Below are 14,503 nucleotides of genomic sequence, written 5' to 3'. Positions count from 1 at the left end.
ATCTGCCTCAGCCATGTTACCTTCAGAAGATCACAGAGGTTCAAACTAGTAACATAATTCACAACTGTGATTATACTTCTCGTTTTATATTTTGAAAATGTATAAATCATCTTACCCGAGATTTCTTAACTTCATTTAGTTTTTCTCGAATTTCCTTGACGTCATCTGTTTGGCCTCTGAGGTCTTCAAGTTCTTGTTGGATGGCGATGTAATTCTCCACAAAATGAGATTCACGGAGCCGTGTCTACAACAAAAGGGAATGCTGTATTTATATTTATGACAATAATGTAATGATGTGACAATAATGAAATGATGTGACAATATTATTGTTATGGTAACATTGTCGGCCGTGTACAGTAAACGAGAACTAATGACCTTTTTTGAGATTTGTGTCCTGATAAAACAGGGAACAGTTTCACACGCATATATATTTATTCATGAAAAATGTCTTGTCCGTCATTGTTCATTACTCCTGTATCACCGGGCACTGTTAGTCATGTTTGCAGGCGGAACTGTATCTGAGAACTGTAAACGATTCTGACATAAAACTGAATCCTGCTTTCAACTGTAAGAACACATTTACATGAAGTAATATACACATACAGAACTTTATGGACTTGCAGTACATTTGTTCACCTTTAGTGAGTGGTGCATTCTCGTTTTTATAGGAAATGGTTAAAACATGTAAGTACATCGTTGGGAAATACATGTATAACGTCTGTTGAAATCATAACACACATATCTCGCATACAAGTGAAATATAATATAATACCTTAAAAACTGTGTTTTATTACAGAACTAAATAGATAAGCATATGTGTTCATGTGGGCAGTCTATCTTGCGTGGAAAAATAACAAAAACCTAATCTGTGCTCGATAAATACCATCCGCGGTTTACTTCACTGCACAAAATAACACGGGTAAACACTATATCACACGTTATATATGCATTAACGTAGATAAGCCGTGCATTGAATCACTGACAATAGCAGTGCGTCTTGCTCTATTCGGCTTGTCATCCCTGTCATAAACTGCACGTTCTGGTCTACCTCGGTTACACAGATAATGTTTCAACCTATGTCTGGATATTAGGGTTGGAGAATGGCCGCCATGGCACTCGTGCCCTGGTGCGTGTGGTTCGCATTGTACGACGTCATTTGACACCAACGTTACCACGACGGGGTGGTCGTTGGGTGATCCTATATCAAACAGCTCCAAGAACACACATGTATATCGTCTAGGAAAGTAGATACAACATGGCGATAGCTATAGTTTTACGGTCCACAAATCGTGGGTCTGTCACGTGTATCTTCTACAATCGTGTTCACTTTATTCATATTAAACAGGTTTTCCAAGCGAAATTCGATTAAATATTAGGTGTAGTGAGCGGACAGCATTCCGGGTGAAGTGTTGCTCTTTGTGCCATGTAGAATGTGAATGCAACTGAGGGCAGGTCACGCCGCTTGTCCATTGTGTAATATTCATTGGCTTAACGTAAACAAGAGTATTAACTTTACCTCTACAAGCATAACCAATGTGACCTTAGTCACAGAACAAAATATTACCAATTGTGTGACTTACTATATACAACGTGAAAAGTCTGGCTTCCGACGGTGAATGCTTAAAGTGTCACGTGCACGTGGCGGCATTACGTAGATTGTATGTGACGCTGAACGCTGACGTGACCAATTTGGTGCGGCCCGTGGGCATGTGCATGGTGCTGACAAACCGAGTTTCACAACCGTGAGTGAGTGAGTTTATTTTTAATCAGCATTTAGTAATATTCCAGCAACATTGTAGCCGGGGCACCAGAAATGGGATTCACGCACTGTGCCCACGTGGAGAATCGAACCCGGGGTTTTAACGCTTTAACCATTAGGCCACATATCGTCCATGGGTCATAGTCGTGCAGAATTAAGATTCGTGCAGGCGATTACCGGGCAAGCTATACTCGAAACGCTGGTAGCCCCGCGAACTTTTTAAGCCCATTCGTAACGCATTGGCACGACCTAAGTTACGAATTCTTAAGGCTACGAACGTTTCGAGATGAGAGCCCAGATCCTGGTTGGTCTAAGGGGCGTTAAGTCTGGTTCTTAGACCGCGTACCCAGCCATGGTCTTCACATGGACCCGGCGATGTGGGTATCACTTTAAAACGATTATCACGAACATGCACGTTACCTAAATACGATGGGCACGGCGATTTCCTGTTTAATTTTGCACACGCAGGCATCATCAACGTAATTAACACTGAGAATGGCTGAGCGGTGTCATATGACAGTGTCAGCGTGATGTAGATTGAGATTCTGATGCTAATGTGTTTTTTCAGCTAGGGCAAATACTGCAAATACCGGCTTCTACTTCTAAGCCCAAAATCACAGTCAAGGCGAATCTTGTGTTCGAACCCAAGATCATAGTATTCCGGCACACATCCAGTGAACACTGTTTCATGTCACATCTAAGGTATGCAACTCTACATGGTGAATTTCGAGGCGTTAACGACTAGGACGTCCATACTGTTATTAGAAAACACGCACGACCCACATGAGAAATAAATGAGGTTACATTTGGTTGGTCGGTGGTCAATGAAAGGGTGTGGCCATGCTGGGCGGGATGGATAGTGATGTAGGCAGCGGGATCTGTTGTCCTAACAATCAGATGTTTAAAGAGCCAATGCTAGCAGATACATAGGGCTATAAGATAAGATCTGACGTTGACAGAGAGTATAATACAGCGACGTCTTTAAGTGGGGTACAGATAAACTGATTACCGTCCGATGGAGATAGCCAGGGCGTCAGTTACACACTGACTGATGAATTATATCTATTCACGAACACAGTCAACCAAATATACATCACCAGGTGACAAAGCATTGGAGTTTTACATCAAACATAACCTCTATGACCGTTAACACTACACGAAACTACCGAGACCAACATGGCGACTTAGCCTCCTGGTGTATGGGAGATGAAAGGGCTCATATTTCCTGTAGGGTGTGTCAGTGATGGCCAAGTGACTGGACATTGTCAATATCACATGTGAACAGGCTCTATGGGATTCTTACACAGATACAGCTAACTTGAGGTGGTAAATCTGGCGTAGGTACACTAAAGTAGGTCACACTGAGCTGTGATGATTTACTGTTATAGACGGTGATTTACTGTTATGGTTGATATTAATAGGGTTTGACGTTTGATTCTGAATACAGAGGTTGTGAGTAGGCCCCGTGCTTTCCATACATAAATAAGTCACATATTTGCATATTATTTCATTTAAGATCTATGCGACAATATTATACATAATGGTGTATTAAAATATTTATAAATATGTACATAGATAAAAGTGACACATGTGTGACAGACAGTGCTAAAGAAAAAATGACCATATGACCGTTGTTGTTATTAGAGTAGGGGAATATATTTATTGATTAACTCAGGAAAATATTATAAAACAACACTCTTGGAAAGAGAAAATTAACAAAGAAGTGTGGATATGCACCAGTGATTTTAACAGCCATTTTGTAATCAGATTACACCCAGCTGTGATTTTATAGCAGGTGACATTCCTGAATGATGGATAGAGGTGGTGTATATTTCAGTCAGGGCGCAGTGTCAGCTGTAAGAAATAGGGTGGCAATTAATTTACGTCCAAAGTCTTTTGAATATTCGAATTTCTTTTTCAAACATAAGGATAATTTTTAAAAAATAAATTTTCATAGCCCGCGGAAACGATTTATTACTGTCGATGTTGTTTATGTTAAGAATGAACACGTTGTTTAAACATATATATGTTCCACGGCTCAGTAAGTTTGATCACAAGTACATGGCGTTAAACCTCTCCGCCACCCATTACACAAACATAATAATACTTTGTCGGTTATACATGAGTAGACCAACATACTGTTTTATGGTCAGTATAGTTTATAGAAGAGTTGAATATTATAAGACGCAAAGACCGTCAAACATCATTTAAGGAAATACTTTAACTTTACAAATTGGGATATTAAGCAGTTACGCTTCCTTGGTAAATATTTGAGTAAGTTATCAAAATGAATATGAAAGTCGAGTTAAGTACTCTGTGAATGAAAGGCACTAAAAGAAATAGTGCATTAGCAGGAGGTGTATTGAAATAGCGAGTATAGCTCACTTAACAACCCACTATATGTCGCCCTTTATACCATCACGTAGACCAAATACTAGACGACGGCGTGTTGGATTATACCGGTTCTGCAAAAGTGTTGGGCGCAAGGGGTCAAGAACCTTAAACATACATACTTATGAACGACGTACCCTCCACTCCACAAAGGTGTGAGTGAGTTTTGGTGAACAGTGTTTCAGCAATTTGTTTAACAATGTTTCAGCACTATCATAGCGTGTCTGCAAGATGTGGAGGAAAGATCGAGATGGTGCTGGCCTTTTACCACCTTGGCCAACCCGGACAGCGCGACGACGGTGCTGACGCACATGGGTGCATTTACATGGGGTAATCATGGCTTTAAGACCACGTTCGTTGGTCTCGGCACTTTTCAGTTACGCACGTTTTACACCAAAATTGGGAGTAACACGACGCAGCCAACACATTGCATCGTGGTCTGCGGTAAGGTCGTATACTAGATCCATGCCTTTCTTTTCATTATGCAGGAAATTCTTACATCAGCTTGTGTTGTGTGTTTTGTTATGATAAAGAACTTAGTATTAGCATACAGTAGGTACAGCCTTGCTGTGCTGCTCTTATGAATATACAGGGGATATTAAACATTGAGTCAAACACTCTGTCTGGTATGACAAGGTGGTATGACTTTGCTGTGTTGAGGTCATGTGGTAATGAATACAGAACCAACCTTGCACATACATAGACAAGATGCATGAATTTTTAATATACATTCCCATCCAAAGTATTAAATCCTGTATGAACGATGGGTTGGATGTGTAGAGTGATACTGAGTGTTGACAGTGATTTTAAACAAACAGGACAATTAGAAGTAAAGAGGTACTTGAGCACTTCATGTATCAGGCGTTATCTCATCCATGCTAAGAAATGAATGTTGGGGTATGTGTCAGCCATTATGTCTCAGCAGATGATAGCCTGGCTGAGAAAAAGGTAGGGCTGTGTTTCTCAAGCGAGCAGTCTCACTACAGGAGTAGTTTGGGAATGACTCAGTGTTTGGCTGTCAAACCGTTAGGATATATGTAGCATTGTCTGGGTGTGCTGAACAGGTTGGGGATGGTGCTGACACACGCACGCAGGAACATCAACATATATGTCTGTCTGCATAAGTGTGAGTGTGTGTGTCTGTATGTATGTGTGCATGCATTTGTGCGCCTGCGTGTGCTTGTGCGTGTGCGTGTGCGTGTGCGTTTATTTTGCTTTATTCACATATACACACACTATATTTGGCTGAGAAAGCCATACATTGCACATCCTCCTATAATGACTCATGTATACCAACACCAGTTTTATCCACGATGTTGCCAAATTCCAACTTACAAAGTTTCCTTCCCTCTTGTAGTACTGCAGCAACCAGATCCTCTCATGAGAGTCAGTTTACACGCCTGACAAGAAGTACTGCCAAGTTATCGAACACCACTCAAGACCACCTGTTGCGTAACTCGTCTATTGACAAATATAACCCTTTGTTCGGCTCTCGTGCCTCATATAACAAGATAAAGAGGCACGAGCTAGCGACGCTAGCAAGGATCGGAATGTTAAAACTAAATATTTACCCAAACGAAAATATTTATACGGGATGTGGTCTGGCGTATTTTTAGGCTGGCACCAATAATCCGTGATGTACAATGTAAAAGAGGTGAATGACAACTAAACGCGTCGCCAATACAATTTGCAGTTCTCCTTACAACACACATCTCGTTTAATGCTGGCTCATTCGAAAATATCTGTATTGATATTAATACGTGTTCGCGGGCTCAAAAACACGTATATGTAATACATATTGATTAGCTCGTACATGTAAATACAAAAACGAAAATATACTTGCCTGTATATTGCCATTCTTTTAAGACAAGCAACAGCATATTACCATTATGATGAAAGTTTGCGACTTCATCATAAAACCTGATTATTATCGTTAACATTTATGTGTCAGGGATTCGCGGAAAGAAGCAGATTCCTGTCCCAAACACATGCAAATGCAAGTCAAATGGTCATCCGAAGAAAGATGGGAAATAACAATTATTCTACAGATATAGGTAGAGAACTGCATAGGACAATTGTATCCTGTACGGTATTTATCCCTGTGATTTGTAGGGGTCAAGTAGAGCGACGTAACTCCGAAATATACTGTTTTCATATGGAATCGTACGACTAAAGAACTTAACGGATTAACGACAGACTGGTACATAACATTGTGGTTTTGATTAGGCACAGAGGTTTCAGTACATAATCATTTAAATAAAACCGATCCAGATTAAAGAAGTCACAGTATTTCCTCTCCCATGAGCTGACGTGGAAGTAAAGTGAAACCACTTGTGCAATTTATCAACCTACGACCTTCAAAACAAGTGGGGTTTAATATTAAGCTTAGATAGAAGTGAGATTTGTCAGTAATCCAAGTCGCGATCTGCGTCTCACGTTCATATTGTGACATATGTCAGGACTTAATACGTCATGTCTTGCGTTTATCTACCAACAAACACTCATAAAGAACTGTAACCCTTCGTATTAAACATTGATCAATACGGAACAATAATGTCAATCGGGTGATATCGTAATATCGTAGTGATATCAGTTTCCGTGTAAACAGCACGTTCGAGATTAACAACATAACCTGACACAACCAAGAGACCCATACTATATACTCTGATAGACCTCCAAAGGCCCCTTTAGTGAAAATGAATTGAGGTCTATTCGTATACAATGCGCGACTTCGTTTTGCTGGATAGACAACATCAACCATGTGGACAAACAGATTTGTCAATGTCTTCAAATGCAATAAATGTCATCAATCCAATAATATCGCATACCACTGATCAACAGTACTCACTATTAATTCTAGGTAAGATCTTACGTCGTTTTCTATAGTATTCCTGCAAATGAATGCTGGAGACAACTGAACCCGTGAGCACATACTGCACCCTTGTATTGAACCATGACACTGAGCACGAGGAACGTACACGAACCAAAAGGCTTAACAACTGTCCGTCGAAATTATCATCGCCCACAGACTCTATTCACCCGCGAAGATCCGGATAAGAATTGGTCATCGTAAAAGGCGAATAATGGGATCGAGTGGTCAAGCTCGATTATTTACAAACCGCCGCTATATAGCTTGGATATTCCTGGTTGCAGAGTTAAACACTGCAGTACATTGATGATGTGACCGTTGTGACATCGCATCGGAAGTCACATTTCTGTTTCTCACTTTACTTATCAACACGTGCAATTTCACAACATCGCCTGGCTATGTCAGTTCTAAAGGTACGTACAGTTGGAAGCAGATATACTCTCAGCTCTTATACTTACGAAACGTCTTGGATTCCAGTACATCCCTGAATACAGGTGACGAAGTTGCATTACAGGTATACAAATACAAACACACGAATTGATTTCAGGTCAATTACTCCTCAGCAATAAGCAGTGTAAATATACGTCAGTATCTCTCCTGCACCCAAGCATACGGCGAGAAACAAATTACAACATACTACTCACAACAATCAATATTTACAACATATCGGCAGTAAGAACACAGTTCTCGTGGTACACATAAGGCATGCCTTATTGTGCAGTGTCTACAATACACACAACTCATACCTTGACATAGAACATCTGGAGGGAACATTTATTACAATCGATACGGTAATGGCAGAAACTCGTCTCCATGACGAAGGTACAAACCGACATTGAGATTGTTCAATTAGAAACGGTCACCTTGCCCTTTAATGGACTGAATAATGTTGTCAAATCAAGCTGATCCGTTAAGAATGACTACAAGACAGAACACCCAGGAAATACTTGTTTCTCAAGAAGGAATAGTATTGTTTACATAATACAGTTTCTATGATAACGGAGTAGCTTTTGATATCATATATTGATCATTAATAAGAATAAAGATTAATAAGATATATTTCATTAACTCGCATAATACGAACACACGGTCATCAGCTAGGCAGGGCGGTGTGGTAGCCTATTGGCTGAAGCGTTCGCTCATTACACCGAAGACATGGTTAGAATTCTCAGATGAGCACAACGCATTGCGGCAATGTCCTGTCTTCCCCGCCGTGATATTGTTCAAACCAGATTCACTAACTAGGACGTTAAAGGACAGTTTCACTGTTTCAAAGGGGTATGTTCCGTTACCGTTTGCGACAGAACCCCCTGAACGTGTTCCCCGAGTTATGAGTGTAGTATGTGTACAACAAGGCATTGTGCTCAGACGATTGGAAATTTTGGGCTACCTCCTGTGATATTGTTTGGGTTCATTAAACGGCTGATATTTCACTTCATGTTTGTCTTGGTAATTGAACAAACGAAAGTAACATATACCACTTGGATTCTAATTACAATATGTTTTCTTAGGACACGTGACGGCCGATTATAGTCCAGTACCCTGTAGAGTTAATATACCTGTACACTGTGTTCACAAGAGAATGTCTCAGTCATGTTCCCCGACAATACCAATTATCTCCAACAAAGAACGGCCCTTCCCACGGTGTCTCAGCGCGTGTGCACTCGCCTGGTCAACAGTATCAGGTTTGGACATAAACTGACCCTAACTGACCCTTATACCATCTTTTGTGAGCCGGCCTGCGTGGTCAAGTATAACCACAATAGGTGTCCTTGTATGTATACTATACAGATAGATGAAAGCTAAGCCATTCCTGACAAAACGCTTCCTCAAGCGGAAGACTGTTTAACCTTTTTAAAGGCAGGGTCATTGTTACTAGTTTAACGCCACATCCATCAGTGTTTCTGTTGGATGTCACCCTGATCGGGTGCACATTAGACAATCCAGTGACTGACATCATGAACAACGACCCTTAATGTCAAACATGTCAGCAGTGACCACTCCATCCATTTAGAAGCAATCTCCAAGGATTATACATTTGCTGGGGCCTATTGTAACCGGTTATCACAAAGGGGTTATCAAAAAGGGGTCTATGGTGTCAGGTGAATTTAAATTTGATATGCATTTTCAGTAGATTCTCGAAAAAATAATATTTGTACACAATTGGTGTCAAGTCGTCGCTAGTACACACACTTTGTAACAGCAAGGGTTAACGATAATCATAGCACTGTAAGATAGTTTATAAGCCGCCGAGTCCTCACGTATAACAAATCACTAAATGGACACAAATCCCACCCGTATGTCGGGTTCTCATCAAAGTACATTGTGCCCGTGGTATTCAAGTTAGAGGTGATATGCGGTTTTATGTTGAAGTACAATACTACAGTTAAGTCCCATGGAATACGTGAATGTATTGTTGTGACCTGTAACAGACAACACAATATACCGACATATTGGTTTGACAGACTGAAAACGCCCACATTGATTCAACTACAACGGGGTACGCGAACAGGGGCATACTCTCCTTGTAGAAATATGTTAAATTAAAACGAGATGTGTATGAACGTGTGCACAAAACAGTGTGTGAATAAAGAGGCAGGGAAAGAGAGGGACGAGAGAGAGGGAGAGAGACAGAGAGAGAGAGAGAGAGAATGGAGAGGCAGAAAGTGAGTGAGAGAAGAGAGAAAGAAAGCAAGCGAAAAAGAGAGAGGTCAGCACGAACCACCAAAGTGTTTACGAAAAATAAATTTATATTTACAAATAAATTCAGATAGTTGTATAACGGCCATTTCATTCACTGCGGAAGGCGGAGTAATATTTTCATTACATCTATATGTCACATCAGAACCTCTTCCGGTCCAACGCAAATCCGGGGCTCAAATTCGTACAGCAAAGAAACAGTATACGCTATGTAGTATGAGACGGCAGTTTGATTAACACACCGATCACGCAATAATCATGTACAATGTCAAACCCATGCAGTATTCATTGCAAGGAATCGTCGAGTCGGAGCATACGAACTATCTTATCAAAATCAAAGTATCTTGTTTCCCTACCCAACAAATTGTGTACCAGTTCTCTTCCCCTCCCGTCTAGCCAAACTGACGCAGCACCACGGGCACAGACAATCCCCCTTTATGTGTGACCACATGGCCCCAAGCTCTGTCAATGTATGATTATTGCTGTTTTCTCTAAGCTGGCGGGGCAAGATGTTCACTTCTGCCTCCCTGGGGAGTCAGTCAGCATCTGTAACTCTGACCTTGACTCATGTCTGTTCATAACAAGCATACTTGCATGTGTAGAGACCATAACAGCATGCATGCGTCTAGATAGGATCCCTGGAGCTTTAAGCGTGGTATCGTGCATTAACACCACAAAAGCACCAAGACTTGTCTTTTTTCTCAAATGGTTATTAACTGAATATGGCCTGTTGGGTTCATCATATGTATACATCTCCAGAACCGTTTCTAATTATAATGCACATTAACCAAAATGCACTAGATCGTTGTGTCATGGTAACCTGTGATCATACTGAAATGGTTGACACATAACCCATGCATAATATGAATTGTTATTTCACGTCTAGGTAGTACTATTTGAAATTCACAAGACCTCTTGTTCACGGTAGTTTGTCTTGTCTGTAGTTTGAAAGACGGACAGGTTACTGCAAGGATATGAAGGGAACATATTACATACCAGCAAGTAGAATGTTGTTGTTTACTTGTGTTCATGTTGGTGCCAGTTATGCAAACATAATGTTGAGGATGCTGTTATACAAAGGAACTACAGATAACCACATGCATGCACTTGAGGAACCAACTTACAAGTTTTAGGCACTAAAGGTATCAATAAGCACAAGGTACCAACAGCCACAACTGTTATGCCCCAAAGGTACTAATAACCACATATGTTGTGTAGTAGAGGTACAAATAGCCACATCTGTTATGCACTAAAGTTACCAACAGCCACAACTGTTGTGCACAAAGGGTGCCAGCAGCCACAGCTGTTATGCACTAAAGTTACCAACAGACACAACTGTTATGCACTTAAATTACCAACAGCCACAGCTGTTATGCACTAAATGTACCAACAGCCACAGCATTTATGCACTAAATGTACCTACTGCCACAACTGCTATGCACTAAAGTTATCAACAGACATAGCTCTTATGCACTAAAGTCACCAACAGACACGGCTGTCATGCACTAAAATTACCAATAGCCACAGTATTTATGCACTAAATGTACTTACAGTCACAACTGTTATGCACTAAAGGTACCTATATCCACAACTGTTGTGCACTAAATCTTGCAGTTATCCTGAATCTGCACCTTGCTGGGCCAACGAGCAGAACTTCTTTCCAATTTATAACCAAACCTAATTTGCCCACTCCATATGACATAATACCCTCACAGGAACTGTCCGTGCGACGGTTCAGTGGTGCGTCGGTATGATAGAAGGAAGCGTTTAAACTTTAAGTTAATAAAAATATTTAGTCTTTTACTCTCTAGAAAAGTCGTGATGGTTAGCAATGGCATGGGGATACACTATAATTTCAGAATATTCGGTCGAGTTGTCTCCCTGCTCTTTCGTTACTACAAACAACAAGAGACCGATCTGGTTTGGTGAAAAGAACGCCGTTTACAGCAGCAGAGATTTCCATTCTCTTTTTGTTGCACGTTTAAACTGATTTGGCCGTCAACTTCAACTACGACGTCGTGTTTAATCAGGGGTCTACTACGACATTGGGAGTCGGATTACGGCAGTTAACGACATCCCTGTATCAGTTGCGGTAACGCGGTATTTATGTTAAGCTGTTTCGAATAAACGTGTATGAAACTAGCACGGCAAAATGGGAACATCAAACAAACATGGTGGAGCCGTTTCAGAGACACGGTGTTTAGACTGTTTGAAGATGCTCGAGCCTGTCAACAATGAATGTGATGCTGCATAGTTGGGGCTTAGCCTGAAAGACGAACTGATTGTATTTGTGAAAATCTCCAGATTAACAGGAAACATAAAACATGTATTCCACAAGGTAGCGGAACAAGTTGTCACCTATCACCAGCTGCATCATCGTGACCCAACATCATCAACATCTACGTCAAAATGCCAACATTTTCAATAGCCTTTGTCATCGAATTGAACCATATTCCCATATTAACATCACAAACACGTTCATTGTATTTCAGACGACGTGGAGCCAATGCCCATTTCGTTTCTTATACAATTCAGGTTTTGTTCGTCTGGACGACTGAAGCACTTGCAGTTGAAATTAACACATCTGTCTGAACGGATGTATTCGTAGATCGACATTTCATGGAGACGTTTGATTGATGGAATGTCGGGCACCTTATGACCTTGCCAATACCAGGTATGTCAATATCAGTTATATTAAATGATTCACTCATTCAGACACTAGAAGGATACTGGCGCACTGTATACTTGATATATTCACAAGTAGGTCAGGTGATATATACAGCAATACACACCACCTGTTGCCCTGTCATTTACACAGCAGGTGAAGTATGAATATGGCATTCGATCATAAATGATGGCATCGATTTCAACATTTTATTATATTTCGTCATATTGACGTAACACGCCTTTTTCACGAAATAATCGACACTTTTCTATCATTGTGATGAAAATGTACAAGTCGAGGACATTTCTTATGTCCACTCACGCCATGGGATGAAAGCAAAGGCTAATCGATGTGTTTGGCTAGATTTACACCCACTTACTCTGTACCTACAAGGCTACCAACGCCATCCATTGCTATGAGAGGGGATGAGTTAGCCAACAGGTTAAAGCGTTCGCCCATCATGCCTTGAGACCAGGTTAACGTCTCAAACAGGGTGAGTAGGGTGAAGCTAACTTATTCCCTTCTCGATATATGTATTATTATATAAAACATCAATTTTAGGGTCTATGGTTTGCAATGATTCCGTTCTGCGTAAAACGAAAAAAAGTGTAAGCCAGCGATGACACCTGTCATCACTCGGGCAGCTACAGTACTATAACCTTCAGTCTATCTTGATCACGACGTGACATAAATTTGCTTGCTATTCCCACGTTATTCTTTCACATACGTCACGTACAGGTATATATATCTACAAACATATTTTACATTTTTTACGTACTGCAAGTGACAATGTCACAAAACTGCCTCAAGAAAAGGTGTCTGATACCCGTGTTGATGTGACGTGAGGTTGTCTATAGCCACTTCGCTGACCTCATCCAGATACCTCACACTGTGATATCACGACTTGACCTCTCGTAACACAGGATTTCACCCGTGACCTAAAATGGAATGTTTCAAGTCGGAATCTAGGTCAAGTTGCAAGCTTTTAAGTGTAAAACCCCTGGTGACATGAACATTGCAGGTTGTCGGAAAATGTCTGTCTGAGACATGATGGTAAACCCTTGGGCTGAAAACTCGAGGAGGGGGTGCGGGAGGACGGGGGACACGTGACTTGGTCTCGTGGGGAGAAGGAGCTAGTTATAGAGTATAGAATTGTCGTTACTGTGTCTCCTGGAACTCTGTCGGATCAAAAGACGTAGGCGAAGGTTATGACGTCCGGGAAACACAGCGTTTTTGTAAAGAGTTTGCTTAAGATTTAGAGGACTACTTATCTGGTTTGACGGCTCGTGCTGATATGTGTTAGCTTTAAAAATCGTATTTATTCATGACAGTTTTGCTGAATTAAATTGTAATTCTTTGCAATATTTTCTTTGTAACATTATCATAACATTACAAGGTTGTACAGACTATTTCGAAAGATTGACTGGTTCTATGCAGCTTCGAATAGAATTTCAGTAATATTAAGCAGTTTGTCGGCTTGAGCTGAAGACACGTTTGAGTGAGTGAGTTTCGATTTACACTGCTATTGCAATATTCCAGCAAGCGGAGAACACCGGGGATGGACTTCACACATCGTACCCTTGTGGGGAATCGAACCCGGGTCTTCGGCGTGACGAGCCACGACGAAAGACAGAGCCTTTGACCTTTTTCACGGGTTCGCCTCTGTCCAGAGAGTGTCGTCAGCTATGGTCTGAGGACGAACATATCGGGACGTACCGATAGCAAGCGAATCGCTGGACATCGTACGTGGCCCCGACTGACCCCAACAGTCACCACGTGGTGTGACCAGTCAACTGTGGTATGCCCGTCTGGGCAGGGGCCAACAGTGTCCTGACACCTTGTACTTGGATGGGACAGGGCCACAGAGGATCGACTGGACAACTCTCACTTCAGGACTGCCTGGTGATGATCTCACCCTAGACTAGCATCAGAGGTGTTGTGAAAGATGAACCTATAGTGATTTACTCGGCTACATTTACCATGAGTTCTTTTCAGGACTGACGGAGCATATACAATTCCGCTGTAGATATACTAGTCAAAAACACATAAAGAATACAAGTGGAGAATTGTCTGCTGAATGTTGCCTGCTATGACGGGCTAATTTCACATGAACGCATCA

The 14,503-nt window shown here is 41.2% G+C and overlaps 1 protein-coding gene across 5 annotated transcripts in view; it reads right to left on the bottom strand.

The window, feature by feature from the left end:
* LOC137297896 (microtubule-actin cross-linking factor 1, isoforms 6/7-like) overlaps nt 1-14,503 on the bottom strand; it is a 100,112-nt gene that overhangs the window by 60,203 nt on the left and 25,406 nt on the right. For all 5 annotated transcript variants that reach the window (XM_067829872.1, XM_067829871.1, XM_067829875.1 and 2 more), the window contains one exon: nt 116-244. In XM_067829872.1, coding sequence (XP_067685973.1) covers nt 116-244 — 129 coding nt within the window. The remainder of the gene's footprint in view (nt 1-115; nt 245-14,503) is intronic.

This window comes from Haliotis asinina, chromosome 10 (genome assembly GCF_037392515.1).
Source record: "Haliotis asinina isolate JCU_RB_2024 chromosome 10, JCU_Hal_asi_v2, whole genome shotgun sequence".
Classification (NCBI taxonomy): Eukaryota; Metazoa; Mollusca; class Gastropoda; order Lepetellida; family Haliotidae; genus Haliotis; species Haliotis asinina.
This window is presented reverse-complemented; position numbering and strand designations above follow the sequence as displayed.